We start from the raw sequence: 17349 nt of genomic DNA on the forward strand, positions 1-17349 counted from the left end.
AACAAAATTCTAGCCCAAACCCACGCTTCAATGAGAAATCAAAAGAATGTTTATTGTCAAAGAAAAAAGTCCAAGATTGACTAAAAATTTATTATAATAATAAGTGGTTCGAGTGCTACATTAATTCAAATTTAAAAGAAAAAAGATTAGACCACATGAAGTCCACTAGAGAGCCCAATTCGTATTTTCATAATGTACCTTAGAATTTCTTAATCAAGGTACCACAATTGAGAATTTTGGATTTGTGTGCAACTAAGATATTATTATTGCTCAATTCTATTGGTGATTTGTTATATTTGTGTTGTCTTGATCTCCTGAGACACATATAAAGAAACTTCGTGAAACTATATGTAGACTTCGGTATTGTGCTTTAGCTTGTGCAGCTTGGACTTCTTCTGCTTCTGCTTCAGCATATCCTTGTTCAAGAATTGTACTTTCCCTCATATATAACCTACCTTTGAAGAGAAACATGAAGCCTGGTAATGACATTAGGCTTGAACATCTTTTGATCTTTAATATGGTGAGGGAACGGAGCATGCTAAGAGAAGGTAAACTATTCAACATGAGACATTGTTTGATTATAAGAACATGAAGGAAAGGCATGCATCCAGGTACTAAATTGTTTCCATCTTCTCAGCCCAAACATTCTTCGGAATTCGAGCAACTTCAGTGACGGGAACCCCTGAAAGAAATCAGCCTCAACTGTTTCCACTGTAGGCATTACTTCTGTAACGCTCGTACCTAACATCACTTTTCCATATTCCTGAATGTCTTAACAATATCGAAATATTCATCATGAATCTTCACAAAACTTCACTGCAAATTTTTTTGAATCAAGCTTCTGCAGCTTTTTGGAAGAACAAGGAGACACAATTTTATAATTTGAAATTTTAATTTCCTAGTTATGTTACCTTTTGTGAACGACTAATTGTTAGAAGAAAGAAACGTACGCTTGATTTGTGGGATTCAATAATATTTTCTGTTTTTAGTCCCTTATTTAGCACAGTAAACTGATAACAAAAGTGTCTAAATTAATGTATATCTGTCCTCACAATTATGTATCTGAAAGGTATAAAAAAGAAGGAATTTTTATAATTAATGAAAGAGTAGGGATAGGATGTAATTTGTCTATTACACTATGTGGTTTGCATAATTTAAACTTAAAATAATACAAAAATATTATTTTCAATTCTACCCTTGAATTATTATGGGATTTTCTATTTCATGTAATCGGATCAAGTTAGTTAATTGTAGGACAATATCATTTAACGGTCTTCCAACTAGTTAGGAGAAGAACACTTTTGTTGTCATGTTAGCTATTTTCTCACTCGAATTATTTGAGGGTAAATAATTGTCATCTTAACAAATTAATCACTCACAAAACATCAATTTGCAATTTAAAAAAGATAGACCATCTACTTTTAAAACTGAAAAGACGGTAAATACTAGTAAAATCGAATAAATCATCTATATTTACACATAAAAAATAGAGAAAATGGTCTAAAACCCCTCCAACCTATACCAGAAATCCCAACTACACACTCCAATTTCATAGGTGTCCTATCACCCCCCTGGACTATTTAAAAATGACTCCTTAAATGCTGAGTTGGCACAGAGAGTGCATTCACTCTCTTTGAGAGAGTGAGAAGCAAAAAACAAGTAAAGAATATTTTTATTATATTTTTGTTACAATTAAATATTATTTTATATATATATATATATATATATATATATATATATATATTATTTATTTTTATAAGCAAACTAACACCGTTTTAATGGAGGATATTTCCCTTTCACTTTGGAGAAGAAGAATTAGTAGTCCCAACCCCATCTTTGATGGATGATAAATTTTGTATTTGTTAGAGAAACTCATCGAACGAGTCGGCAATGACAAGGAAATAATCACTGAAAAAGATGAATTCGACGACAAATTCAAAACTTCATACTTGAGCTTCGAAGCTCTTTAACAATGATTGTCCATGGATTTGTATTTCGCCCTTCATTCGTCAATTTTTTTAGTTCAAATCAATTGATTTAGATGTTTTCAAACTCAAGAACTCAACAATGGAATTCTCATAAAGGATTCAATTCAGTCTCTACAAATTAGTAATTGCAAATGAAGATTTTCAAATTTAGATTCAAACCCAGAAACCCACATTTGCAATTACTAATTTGTAGAGACTAAATTGAATCCTTTATGAGAATTCATTTTTTTTTTATTTTGACAGCTTTGTACGTCAATGGAGTTTTCTAGTTTTTGGCTCAAATCTTCACACCAAATTCGAAATCAATTAACAAGTAATGTGTAGATTCCACACACCAAACTTAATCACACTCACAGATTCACACAAATCCGATGATCACGAAGGAGAACAATAAGTTTTTTCTTCAAATTTTCAGAAATTAATAAAACCAAGAAAACAATTGAATGATTTTGAGGCAAGTATTGTAGCAATCTAAAATTTGATGGATCAATTTGTGTATATAAATCGTGTACAAGTTTTAAAAGAAAAAAAAATAGAATAAAGATGAAAGAAGGAATTGAGAATATTAAAAAAAAAAAATGGATGTGCATGTCCACCGCTGCAAGTTATGAATGTGGGTGTTCAATTTTAGGGTGTTATTTATTTCATTTAAAAATAGTTCAAGGGGATAATAAATCCCCTCTAAAGTATAAATGTGTAGTTGGAATTTCGGGTAGATTGGAGGGGTTTTAGATCATTTTCTCTAAAAAGTATATAATTTTGATGACTTGAGAAAATATGTGGATGGATAAGAGTACACATATATTTTTGTTTTGTTAGACAATTTTATGGTGTGGGAGTTGCACTTCCAAAATCCAAATAATTAAAAATTGTTAATATTATTCTTTTTAAATTAAAAATAAAGATAACAGTGACATATAAAATATAAAATGAAAATGAGAAAAGTATTAGTCTTCGCTAGGAGAGTCATGTCAATTTTGTGTTAACATATGACAAATTATATGTCACGACCCAAATTGAGTCATGAGTGGCACCCACATTTAACCTCCTAAGTGGGCGGATCAAGGAATCTAAACCCCAACACATACCAATAATTCAACTACGAATAACAACAATAACGCGGAAGCTCCAAAACTTATTAAAGTAACCAATCAAATAAACATCTAAAGTCTATTACATATTATTCCCAAAATCTGAAAGTCATCACATCAAGGACATCTAATCTCTAAATACTAAGTCTAAGAGTATCAAAGACACCGAAATAAATGAAATAAAGTAATTTGTGTCCGAAAACTATGCCCATCAAGTCATGACCGAGAGAATCCAACAGAAGCTCGAATAAATAGCTCACCCTTAAACCTGATATGCTGAGACTGGCTAGAGCTGAGGGCGAGTCAAATTCGTTGGTACACTCGCTGCACTCTATAAAAGGAAAACAAAGTATAAGTGTGTAGTTGAAATTTCGGGTAGATTGGAGGGGTTTTAGATCATTTTCTCTAAAAAGTATATAATTTTGATGACTTGAGAAAATATGTGGATGGATAAGAGTACACATATATTTTTGTTTTGTTAGACAATTTATGGTGTGGGAGTTGCACTTCCAAAATCCAAATAATTAAAAATTGTTAATATTATTCTTTTTAAATTAAAAATAAAGATAATAGTGACATATAAAATATAAAATGAAAATGAGAAAAGTATTAGTCCTCGCTAGGAGAGCCATGTCAATTTTGTGTTAACATATGACAAATTATATAATTGTTATTTAGCCTACGAGTCATCTTTGAATTATTCAAACGGGGTCCTTATTTTAGCACCATTAGATATTTATTTAGGAAGTCTCATACGTAGAAAGATAATATACTTTTTCCCTTTTTTAAAATTAAAAATATATATTTATTTTTACATATTTAGTTTAAAAAATAAAAACGTAATTTACTATTTTATACTTATTTTATCTTTGTTATTAATTATGTACTCCTATTAGGTATATGGCAAAGTTGAATTGTAACTTTTTTCACATCAATAATTAGTGAAGACAAAGTTTAACGGGAAAAAAAGTATATCCGTTCATTTTTCAACATTTAAATGACGTACAACATGAACGGAGGAAATATTTGATAAGGAAAAGAAGAAGAAAACCTAATTAATACGTAAAATTTTGTGTTTGAAAACTTCCCTTTTTTGTTTACTTTTCAAAAAATCCTGGCTACTAATCTTTAGGTAAATTTCCTCTAGAAAATTTCCAAGTATTTATAATCCAATGTTTCAGTAAAATTACCATGAAATTATTGACTTGACTTTGCAATTAATATATGTGAGAAAGTAGTTTTACAATCTTGATTCGACCTAATTTATGATTTTGTTTAGACAATTTTAGAAATTTGTGGAAGAAGAAAAACTTAAGTGTCCAAAAAAAAGAGATCAAATTGACACTCTTCACCAAGTATGTAATATTTAGAGTTATCGCAACCTTAGTCATAAATCATAATATAAAAAATCATCGCGTTGTTACCTTTCAATATTTATAATTTAAACCCTTAAATGATATATAGAGATTGGGGGTGTACGTGGCCGGGTTGGTTCGATTTTTCAAATATCAAACCAAATCATTTGTGTCGGATTTTTTTATTTATAAACCAAACCAAACCAATAAAACTCGGTTTTTTCAACATCGGGTTTTCGGATTTTTTCGGGATTTTCGGATTTTTCGGGAAAAGTATTCATACAAACATATAATTTACTTGTACTTCAAATATTTCTTTAGTCCTACCAAAATACAACTATCTAAGGTGTTTCTTAAGTAAATAACACAAAATATGATATGATTAATGACACTAAAGTATCCAACAAAAAAAAAATGATGATGAAATCGCGTAAAACAAATATTGCAAATTAACAAGTCATAATGAAAATGATCATAATTTAAAAGTACTAAATCATGCTAAAATAAGTTTAATAAGTATTAGTTACATGACTAAATATTAGAGGAAATCAAAATTAGATTATCTATTTTAATTGTCTAAACCAATGTAAAACTAAAGAACAAAGATTCACTATTATTGTCATTTTTAATGTTGAATTGATTTTCTTTTTGCATTAGTATTAATTTGATTTTGATTTAAGCTTTATTATAATTACCAACATTTGTGGACTATAATATTTGTTGGACCATTTAGAATTCAAAGTTTCAAACTTGAAATAATATATTAAAAGATAAAAACTATGAAAAAGTATAAGAAATATTTAAATTAATAGAATTCATACATCGAATAAATGTGTCTATTTGTTCAACTTTATACAAGTTTGAGTGCGTACTTGTGCACTCAAACTTGTATAAAGTTGAACAAATAGACACATTTGTCCTACATTGCACACTACATGGCAATTTTACGTCCTACGTGTATTATGTCATGTAGGACACGTGTGTCTACTTGTTCAATTTTATACAAGTTTAAGTGTCTACTTATGCATACTCAAAGTTGGAGGGCATAGTTGTCCGCTGAAGTCAAGTTAAGAGTCATGTTTATGTATTATGTGTATTATGCCCTATTTCATTCTCCATTGTTTTCAGTATGAATTCTATATTTGTTTTATATGCCTGATTCTTGATATGTTTTACTTTCTACTAATGATTCTAACAAAAATCTGTTTTTAGGGTGCAACAAGAGTTTGTATTCTCAAATGATATCAGAGGGATTTGCATGTATTGTGGAAATTCCGTTTTCTCTATGATTAATATCTATTCGAATTTAAAAAGATTTTCAAATCTCATAATTAACGATCAATTTATTCAACATTTTTTCTTAGAGAACAATTTTTCATAGTTAAATTATGTATTAAATATAATAATACCCTACTTCGTTCATTTAAAAATCTTAATTTGAATCGAAGATTTATCGAAAACATCGTCAAACTAATACAATAGAAAATGTGAATTCATTAAAAATGAGGGCGTACCACATTCGTAGGTACCCTATTCCACTAATATTTTCTTCTCCATTCAACCGAACTAATTAAAGTCTAACCTTTTTAACTAATAAAGTTTTATATTTGGAAGAAGTCAGAGGTTGTCAATTCTCTATATGTCCCCATGATTAACAAAAAACAGCTGACTAGTTTGTTGTTTTACCGCCACTTAAAATGAAATTGATAATGAAGAAAAATATTAAAATCCAAGACAACAAATGGATAATATAATACTATATATATTTTGCATTTCTCCTTACCTATTTGTTTGTTCAAAAAAATAAGAAAAACAGTGCAAAGTCTACCAGAAAAAAATAATAACAACAAAATAGTGCGATACTCAAAACACAATAACCAACATACATATGACAAAAATTAGCTAGTATTACGGCCGGCGCTAATTAACAAGCCTAAACCTACGCACGACAAAACAACACTCCAATACTACTAACCTTCTATACCCAGATGCGGAGCCAGAATTAAGAGTTTGGGGGTTCTAAATTTTAGAACAGAATAGAAAGGTGTTCGAACCCACAACAAATGTGTGGAAAGCATTTTCACCGACTGTCAATCAATTTTGCTAGGGGGTTCACAGGTTAATATACATATATATTTATTTTTTAATACAAATACAAACTTTACATGAAATCTAGTGGGTTCGTCAGAACCCACGCCTAGCTCTGCCTCTGCTTCTACCCTATTATGTGACCTTCACTCCTTCCTATCTAGAATCATGTATAGTTCTAAAAATAAGGTTAAAATAGAATGAGATATACATCGATCTTACATATACTTTTATGAAATTAAGAGGTTGTTTCAAACAAGTTTAAAAGAAATATAAGTCAAAAACAATGAAAAAAATATGAAGAAAGACTTTGCTTGACTCTTTATTTGTGCTAATTAAGGATGATTAATTTTTCATCTATTTTTTGTTGGGCAAGTCCACATCCCTTCTAGTAGAAAAAAACACTCAACAACTTTGCATGTTCAGACACGATATTATTAAATATTAATGGTGAGAAAATAATCTCCTTCACAACTGCCACCACAGAAAAAAGTCGTGGACATGAGAAAACTTAGAAAAAGTAGAGAAGAGTTATAAAAAATTAAATATGCTCTTTAACTTCTTTTTGGTTTCTCACTTGATCGGTCGGTAAGGTATAAATATATACTGAAGCTCTGATTAATTTGAATCGACATTGCGTAAGGCTCATCTAAACATGAAGTTCTCCCTAATAAAAGAAATTTCTTATCTAAAACTTAAACCTGAGACAACTCTGATTAAGGATAAAAGATGCTATATTCCTTATTTTTTTCTACAATTTAAGAGAAGTCAGCATGGGTGACTCTTTACCGATGTTAGAAATATTTTGCATCTTTTAATTAATTTCTCATTTAACTACTGATTAATTTGTCCTAAGTACTAATTAATGAGACAAATTGTCATTAGTTATGCAATTAATTGACAAAGTCCTTTTGATTGTGATATACTCATTTACCTTTAATGACGTAATGCCATGACGGCTGTCTGAATATTTGTGGAAACAAATAATGTAAGATTTTTCCACTTGATTTGAGTATAAATACATGACCAAATCAATTAAAATTGTAACCTCATAAATCACAACCTTAGAAGTGTCCAAGTTTTAAGAAAGAGAGAAACAATGAAGGTACTATTTGAACTTTTATATATCTTGTCTTTATAAGATTATAAATCGGTCAAATTAACTTATAAGTATATCAAATGTGCTTACGAGTAAAAATAAATCAAAAATCATAATTTTGTTATTTTTGGCTTATGATTTTACAACTTGCAAGCACTTTTAATTTGATATCAACTCTTCTAATTATCTCTCTATTTTGTTTCGTCCATAAAATATATTTAAATTTATATTATTATTTTTGGATAGGATTTCTTAGTCATCTTAACAGATTTAAGTGTTTATCAACACCTTTTAACCAAACACACCAACAAGTTTATTATATCTCAACTATTCTACACCTTTTTCTAAACATGCAACTATTTATTTATAAAATCGATTTCTAACACCTGAAAATGCTTTTCAGTACTACGTTTTTATGTGTATCCATTATTTTTAATCAGCTAACCCAAACCAACCAATGATATATTAATTAGTATAATTATTGACAATTTATAATTAAATGCAGATAAAGGTAGTTGTTGATGTGTCTGTGAATGGATGTCAACCTCGATCAAGTTTGAAAATTTGTATTTTAGGATGGTTGAAGCCAATGGTACCTTGCTTATTTAAACATACTACTTGCAAAAATAAAGTCATGACTATAGCCACAACTTTACCAGGTACGTATAACAACATTATATACTATATTATTAGTATCAAAACCTTTATACATACGTAGATTGTTGTATAATAAGTATACATAATTTTTTATAACATTGTATACATGTTTTGTAAACTAGGCGGTCCAAAAATATTGGAACATATTTTTTTCATGTGTCACTTAACATTAGAAACTCGCTCGCTATAATAGTAAAAAGTCAAAGAACTATTATTTTACCACATTGTTATAGTGGATAAAATTCAGTGATCATACGATGCGATGAAATAAACGGTGTGGTAGACAATTAACTAGACATGACATAATTTATTCATGTTTGCAGGAGTGGAGAAAGTAAGTTTAGAAGAAGAAAAGAACTTGCTGACAGTGATAGGAGAGAGAATAGATGCAGTGGAGCTGCTTAATAAAATTAGGAAAAAAGTGGGATTTGCTAAACTAGTGAGCCAAGATCCAGAGCCAGTTGAGAAAAAAGAAGAAAAAAAAGAAGAGAAAGAAAATGAAATAGTTGTTAATTCATGTAATTGTCATAGTAATTATGATAATAAGGTAATTCCAATGGTTGAAATGTGGGAAGTTAAACCTTATAATAACTACTCATGTTTTCCATTTTGATGATGAGACTTCTTTGAGGAAAAATAAGAAGAATTATAGTATTCTTTTTGTTTCATTCCATGTACTACAATATTATTATTTGGAGAGTTAGAACAAATTTTCTGTTCATGGTGTTTCATTATCTCATTAAAATTAATTAATATGATAAGGATTAGTTTCTTTTGTTTGTACTTATTCTTGTTAAGGATTTGTATTTTTATTATTAAGGAAAGGTTGTAGTTTAATTAGTGGTAAGAAAATAACAACTTATACTTCCTCCATCCCAATTTATATGTAGTTTAGTTGACACAAAGTTTTAAGAAAAAAAGAAAAAAAAACTTTTGAAATTTAAACATTCTCAAACAAGTCATTGATGTTTGAAAAGTGTCATCTTTCTAGAATGGACTGAAAAGAAAGTGTGACATATAATTAAGATTAAAAAATATACCTTTTTATATAATTTCTAAATACATAAATTTTACTTTATAATAATCTTAAGATTTGATGTTTAAATTCACACCAAAAATAAATTTGTTCATTGCTCTGAATTGCATCACATAAATATATTAAAGTGGAAGGGGTGGAGTAGTATATTATATCATTAATAAATTTGTATCCGCTTTGTACGATCATAAAAAGTAGAGAAAATGGTCTAAAACCCCTCCAACCTATATCTGAAATTCTAACTACACACTCCAACTTCACAGGTATCCTATCACCCCCCCAGACTATTTAAAAATGAAATAAATGACTCATTAAATGCTGAGTTGGCACAAAGAGTGCATTCACTCTCTCAAAGAGAGTGTGAGAAGCAAAAAACAAGTAAAGAATATTTTTATTATATGTTTGTTACAATTAAATATTATTATATATATTATTTATTTATTTATTTTTATAAGCAAAATGACACCGTTTTAATGGAGGATATTTCCCTTTCACTTTGGAGAAGAAGAATTAGCAGTCCCAACCCCATCTTTGATGGATGATAAATTTTGTATTTGTTAGAGAAACTCATCGAACGAGCCGGCAATGACAAGGAAATAATCACTGAAAAAGATGAATTCGCCGACAAATTAAAAAATTCATACTTGAGCTTCGAAACTCTTTAACAATGGTTGTCCATGGATTTGTATTTCGCCCTTCATTCGTCAATTTTTTTAGTTCAAATCAATTGATTTAGATGTTTTCAAACTCAAGAACTCAACAATGGAATTCTCATAAAGGATTCAATTTAGTCTCTACAAATTAGTAATTGCAAATGCAGATTTTCAGATTTAGATTCAAACCCAGAAACCCACATTTCTTTTTTGATTTTGACAGCTTTGTACGTCAATGGAGTTTTCTAGTTTTTGGCTCAAATCTTCACATCAAATTCGAAATCAATTAACAAGTAATGTGTAGATTCCATACACCAAACTTAATCACACTCATAGATTCACACAAATCCGATGAACACGATGGAGAATAATGAGTTTTTTCTTCAAATTTTCAGAAATTAATAAAACCAAGAAAACAATTGAATGATTTTGAGGCTAGTATTATAGCAATCTAAAATTTGATGGATCAATTTGTGTATATATATTGTTTACAAGTTTTAAAAGAAAAAAAAATAGAATAAAGATGGAAGAAGGAATTGAGAATATTAAAAAAAAAATGGATGTGCGTGTTCACCACTGCAAGTTATGAACATGGGTGTTCAATTTTAGGGTGCTATTTATTCCATTTAAAAATATATAGTTCAAGGGGGTAATAGGTCCCCTCTGAAGTATAAGTGTGTAGTTGGAATTTCGGGTATAGGTTGGAAGGGTTTTAGACCATTTTCTCTAAAAAAATACAAGTTGTAGTTTTAATATCTATGCAGTTATATAAAGTATTCAAAATACAAATAATTAGAAACCATATATATATATCAACAAATAATATAGTCAATTAAGATCACAAACGTCATGTGGTGATATATTTGTCTTTTCAATTAGTAAATGTCAAACAACTCACATTTCAAATATTGTATTTATTTGTATTGTATTTATTTAGTAACAAACAACTCTCTCTAAATAATAACATTTGTAAGTTAATTTATTTATATAAATTTACTAGTGCAAATATAAAACATAAAATCAAGAAATTAAACAAAAAATGATTTGTAAGATATTTTTGTCTTTACATAAATTAATCTTAGAGTACTAAATCCTATGTATTCCTAATACCACAAAATGTAAGGTATTAGTAATGCATCGTATAATTTCATGCAGGGTGTATACCTAATGCGTCTATTTGTTCAATGTTATATAAGTTTAAGTGTTTACTTGAACACATTCAAAATTGAAGGACAACTGAACTCAAATTTGTGTATATGATTTATGCCTATACTATTCAAAGAAAACTACCATTTTTCTCTCACTTATTATAAAGAAATTTAAATTAGCCCTTTGAATTAAAATAAGGCAAAAATCCTGTATTGTAACAAGTTTCAAATATACGATTTTATTTTAATAAAAAAAAATCATTTTTTCACAAGTTACTATAATGTATCTATATATATGCATAGTGACTATACAAATGTCCCATATATATCTCTTCTTTACATAAATTTGATTTTTCTTTAACTTATTCATAATTTAACAAGAAAATTTTGTTTTTTAAAAATAAATAAATATTTTTTCATTTCCCATAAGTCGAACACTTAGATATAGATAAACATATGAAATCACAACACAAGGCACGTACAATAATCACTTCCCAACTTTGTATTTAAACTCATGCCACTAAGAAGCACTCAAAACACTTAGCCAAATTTGCTCCTTTTAAGATAAAAGTTATTGGACTTTAAAAGCTTTATGTATCGAAGTAATTAGCTCAAAATTTTACTCATTTCGCAATATTGCAAACTAGTATGTATCTAAGTAATTAGCTCATAAATTAGTGAATTTTTGTCTTTAGACTCAAAATGATAACTTTTTTTATATCGAGCATTCATAGTCCTCCTTCTTTAATAAAGTGGTGCATTTTTAGTCCTAACCTTAAACATTGTGTATAAAAACAGTACTAATTACTAAATATATTGAGATTAGTTATGTTGAGATTATTTCTTATTCGTAGTTTAATTTAATATATTAAGTAAGGACAGTTTTGTCTTAATTAAGCAAACAAATACTGATGTATTCCCTTTTCACACTGCTTTTTGATCCATGTAAAATGGACTCAAACACTTTATTCAATACTCTATTGTTAAATAATATTTCTAATAAATGTAGGGCGGAAAACAAGTTTGTATTTTATATGTTCTTCTCATATTATAACATACCTTTCCTTCGCCCATTTCTATATTATATATAAATATTTTTGTTTAATCTATTCATGACAATTCTTTTGTGAATTCAGTATGAAAGTGATGCAATCTTTCTAGGTGTGTAAAATTTGTTTTCTTAGTCTTACTTTTTGCAATCAATACCAAGTTTAATTACAAAAGTTTGTTTTCTTAGTCAATACTTATCATTTTTGACTATTTTCCATAGAATAAATCTAGCAAATAAAGGTGTACAACCCTCTGATAATTTTGAACTCAATGCAATAACGCATTAGTAGAAAGAAACAAGATTGAATTTTGTTACTATTTAATATAATAATCTTTTACCATTTTCAATAGATTAAAAGGATAAAGAATTATTATGTAGTGACAATAGGCCATTCTTTATTTTTTATTTTTTTTTAAAAGTTCAATAATATTTTATTGCATGATCATGACATAATGTAGTACATCTCATATCCAAGTTTTGAAGTTATTAGTTAAAATTTTCAAGTTATTAGAACTTCTCCAATTATTTTAGGATGTTAAATTGATTTACTCAATTTTTTGTATTTGTTAATAAGTTTTTTTATAACAAGAATGAAGATAATGTATTGAAACAAATGACTAATATTTTGTTGATTTGAAAGAATCTTTTTCACCATAAATAGATATTGCTTATAAATTTTTATTGTAAAACTAAAGAACATGCCTCCCCTAATTTGTTGGGAAATCTAAAAATTCATATGTGATAATTTGCATCATTTTGTGATTTAAAAATGATATTGTAAATAATTAATTTGGAAGAATTTCGATAGTAATTATATATTTCTGTTTCAAAACTTCTCATACTCAATTGCAGTTCTGAACCAATCCATAATCCTCCGCCCCATTGTCATCCCTACAAATACTTCGTAATAATAGTTACAAAAATCAAATCTTTTTGCTTTAAACAGTATCTTAGAATGCAATACGTAAAAATAAATGACAATGAGTATAAAAACAAGTGTTTTTTGTGTTGTTCTAATGCCTAATGACATGTCAAACGACCTACATCCCGCAACATAGATTGGCGTCCAATTGACGTTGGTAGATGTCACTATCTAAGCGACATCAACCAATGCCATCACCCATCCACCTAGCAGCGTCCAGTTGACATTGGAACATGAGCTGAGCCACCCAGTTGAAGTTGGCATGTAACATGAGCTGAGCCACCCAGTTGAAGTTGGCATGTAACATGAGCTGAGCCACCCAGTTGACGTTGGCATGTAACATGAGCTGAGCTGATGTCAAAAGACACAAAGATCCTTTGAGGTGTTTAAAATAAACAATGTTTAGTTGAGGTGTTTAAGTTAAAGTTTGCGCCAACTGTAAAGATTTGTCTATGAATTTTTTCATTCATCTAGATATCGTATTGATCCCAACATTAAAACTTTTCAATAAAACAATTTGGTAATTGGTACAATTTTATTATCGTATTTATCCCAACATTAAACTTTTCAATAAAACAATTTGATAATTAATACAATTTTATTTTTGGTTTGTACACTTTTTAATAAAACAATTTGGTAATTGGTACAATTTTATTTTTGGTTTGTACTTGTATAGAACAAGGGAGTATGCACTATAAAGAGTAATTAAAATCAATAAATATATGTTATTGTTTATTTTTTCAAGTGTTACTATGCAAAGACTAAAAACTATTATGACATAATGGAAATGATTCAGATACAAGATTAAAAATTGAAACCTTTTTATTCTTGTTAATTGAGACAAAACATGTCTTCCATCTTATCAACATGATTATATAAATTAGTGGAACAACAACTATTTGAATTGAAAACTAATACAAATTATAGTAAAGTATAATGTTTTTACAATTTGAATTGTTATTTTACTAATCACCACCTGCTTTCTGGTAAACATAGGTAAGGCCACATTTACCACAATAGTGCCTATCAAGTTGGCTTAAACAACACCCTCATTTCTACTTTATTTAAGCTACAATGAATCTTTCAACAACATAGATTATTTATATAAACAACATACATCTAATTTACAAGTAATTCTTCATTTTTCACACATTTTAATTCGAGGAAACCAACAATAACAACATACACAATGTAATTCCACGAGTAAACCAAGAAAAGAGAGGACATGTAAAACAACATTCTTTAAAAACAAGATTTGTAATGTAAAAATTAGTTACGCAAGATTCGATAAGATGCAATAATTTATGTTGTAGTTATTGTAGTAGTCATCTGCATAAATATTAAATAATAGATGAATTGATACATAGTTTTATGTATGTTTTAGTCACTAAATATTGTATTTGACGTGATGAATTCATAGTTACTAAATATTGTATTTGATGCGATAAACAAGTGACGATCTAATGAAAGATCTTTTTTTGTTGGAAGAATGGTGGGATCCAAACAAAATCGATGAAACAGAAGAAATCCGAGTGAATAGAAGCACAAAAACAATAAGTGCAAAATATTTTAGCTGACAAAATCCATAGCTTCTTATGAGCTGCAAACATAATCCCATAATCCAAATTTCATTACATCTTGTTCACAAACAAGACATTAAAAGGAGAGTATAGGGACACAAATGTGGGCAAAATCTAAAAGACAAAGCAATAACCAAACTAACATTTCTCTAATCACCACCAGCCTTCTGGTAAACATAGGTAAGCCCACATTTACCACAATAGTGCCTATCAAAATGGTTAGCCATGAAGGTTCCAGCGCCACACTCAGCGTTTGGGCACTCCTTACGAAGTCTCTGAACCTTGCCAGAATCATCAACCTTGTAAAACTGGAGGACAGCGAGCTTAACCTTCTTCTTCTTGTGCTTGATCTTCTTAGGCTTAGTGTAAGTCTTCTTCTTACGCTTCTTGGCACCACCACGGAGACGAAGGACAAGGTGGAGGGTGGACTCCTTCTGGATGTTGTAGTCAGCTAGCGTTCGGCCATCCTCGAGCTGCTTTCCCGCGAAAATCAACCTCTGCTGGTCTGGTGGAATGCCTTCCTTGTCCTGAATCTTAGCCTTAACATTGTCAATGGTGTCCGATGACTCTACCTCTAAGGTAATAGTCTTGCCCGTTAGGGTCTTCACAAAGATCTGCATTTTTCACCACTTGGTGCACCCACTGCACAACTCAAATTATACGAAGAACAATTACATATCAAAATGGAGTCAGCTATGTGAATTTTCTGTTACAAATCAATTCTATTTGAATCAAATTAAGTCAATACACCTATATTTGAAACAAGCAAATATGTAAAATATAAATCCTATATGCACATCTCACTCTATTTAAGCCAAACCAAACAAAGAACATATTTTTCATCAATCAATCAACTAGGTATCTGTTCCAATGAAAAAAATGGAGTTCCTCTATTACTACTTCATGTCTATTCAAGACCAAATTAAACGAGAAACGCATAATAACATGAAAAAAACCACATTAAAACAATTCTATGTGAGAAACGAGGCATGCAATACAAATTCTATGTAACTATCAGTGCATTCTATCTAAACCAGAATCAAATAAACAAGTAAAAACACACAATATAATATTAACTCGTAAAAATCACAAGAAACAATGATATATGATGACAAATGGGATGAGCTATATGAACTCTCTGTAACTATACAATTCTACACCTCAATTAAATGGAATAGTCTATATAAACCCTCTATGCACATTTCACTCTATTCCGGCCAAATCAAACAAAGAACAGATTTTTCAACCATCAATCAACTAGGACTCTGTTCCAATGAAAACAAATACTGTTCCTCTATAATTACTTCTGCCTGTTCTAGCTCAATTTACAGGAGAAACATATATTAGCGTGTATAAATCACACGAAACAATGATATATGACAAATGGGGTGAGCTATATGAACTCTCTATAACAATACAATTCTACACCTCAGATTAAAAAAAATTGGAATAGACAATATAAACCCTCTATTCTAGCTCAAATTAAACTGAGAAGCATTTATTAACATGTGTAAATCACGAGAAACAATAATATATCGCAAATGGGGTGAGCTATATGAACTCCCTATAACTATACAATTCTACCCCTAAATTAAAAAATAATGGAATAGACTACATAAACCCCCTATGCGCATATCACTCTATTCCGGCCAAATCAGACAAAGAACAATTTTTTCAACAATCAACAAACCAGATCTCTGTTCCAATGAAAAAAAATTTGAATTCCTCTATAATTACTCCAGTCAATTCTAGCTCAAATTAAACAAGAAACATATATTTGCGTGTATCAATGATAAGAAACAATAATATAAGCTGTATGAACTCCCTGTAAATATACAATTCTACAACTCGATTAAACAAACAGATAATATAAATCCTTGATGCACATTTCACTCCAAATCAAACAAAGAACCAATTTTTAATCAATCAATCAACTAGGTCTCTGTTCCAAATTCAAAATAAAATAAAATCAAGTTCCTCTATAATTACTTCAGTCAATTCTAGCTCAAATTAAACTGAGAAACATATACTATCGAGTATAAAATCGCGATAAACAAAAATTTCAGAGAAATGAGAATGTTATCACAGCATTAACAATCCAAGTAACTATACTATCAAACAAAATACACATATTAACAATGGATAATCAAACAAATATGAACAAAAACAGCATCAGAAGTCATTAAACATATTTGTGAATTGAGAGAAATAGAAACTTACGAATTTGAAGCTGAAGAGTTCCGCTGCACAGAGAATTGAAGGAAGAAGAAGATAAAAATGCAGAATTAGGGTTTCTGGAGAATTTATGGGTTCTAAATTGGGCCTTCCATTTGGGCTTGGACCCAACACCGGGTCCATTGGGTCATTTGCACTATTGGGCCCTTATCGAGAGGCAAATACCATGTATCTAAGAAAACTCGGACACGATACGTAATTATTGAAATTATCGTTGAGTTGTAATTAGCGTTTATACTAGTGTGTTTTGTGAAGGTTGCTCTTCATAATATTTGACAAATTTTATATCATCCCTTTAAAGAACTTATGTCCCGCAATTTTTTATTTTTTTTTGGAACCCCAGGATAATCCGCAGGGGATGTAAACCGCACTAGACAAGCCCTATGCGACAGGCTTGACTCAGAAGGCATTGAGGGGGGATCGATCCCGGGTCATCCATGTGGATA

General features: G+C 29.6%; 2 protein-coding genes across 2 annotated transcripts; one reads left to right on the forward strand and one right to left on the reverse strand.

Annotated features, from left to right (window-relative positions):
* The first annotated feature begins 7592 nt into the window (after positions 1-7592).
* Positions 7593-8891, forward strand: LOC125828449 (uncharacterized). The gene is made up of 3 exons (XM_049507737.1): positions 7593-7627; positions 8127-8280; positions 8602-8891. The coding sequence occupies exons 1-3, from the start codon at positions 7622-7624 to the stop codon at positions 8889-8891; spliced, it is 450 nt and encodes a 149-aa protein (XP_049363694.1). The 5' UTR covers positions 7593-7621.
* A 5772-nt stretch (positions 8892-14663) lies between these two features.
* LOC125828606 (ubiquitin-40S ribosomal protein S27a-like) lies at positions 14664-16971 on the reverse strand. The gene is made up of 2 exons (XM_049507918.1): positions 16889-16971; positions 14664-15310 (listed from the first exon to the last, which is right to left on the reverse strand). The coding sequence occupies exon 2, from the start codon at positions 15286-15288 to the stop codon at positions 14818-14820; it is 471 nt and encodes a 156-aa protein (XP_049363875.1). The 5' UTR covers positions 15289-15310; positions 16889-16971; the 3' UTR covers positions 14664-14817.
* Positions 16972-17349: the final 378 nt, after the last annotated feature.

Source organism: Solanum verrucosum, unplaced genomic scaffold (genome assembly GCF_900185275.1).
Source record: "Solanum verrucosum unplaced genomic scaffold, falcon-dt-bn FXZP01000273.1, whole genome shotgun sequence".
NCBI lineage: Eukaryota > Viridiplantae > Streptophyta > Magnoliopsida > Solanales > Solanaceae > Solanum > Solanum verrucosum.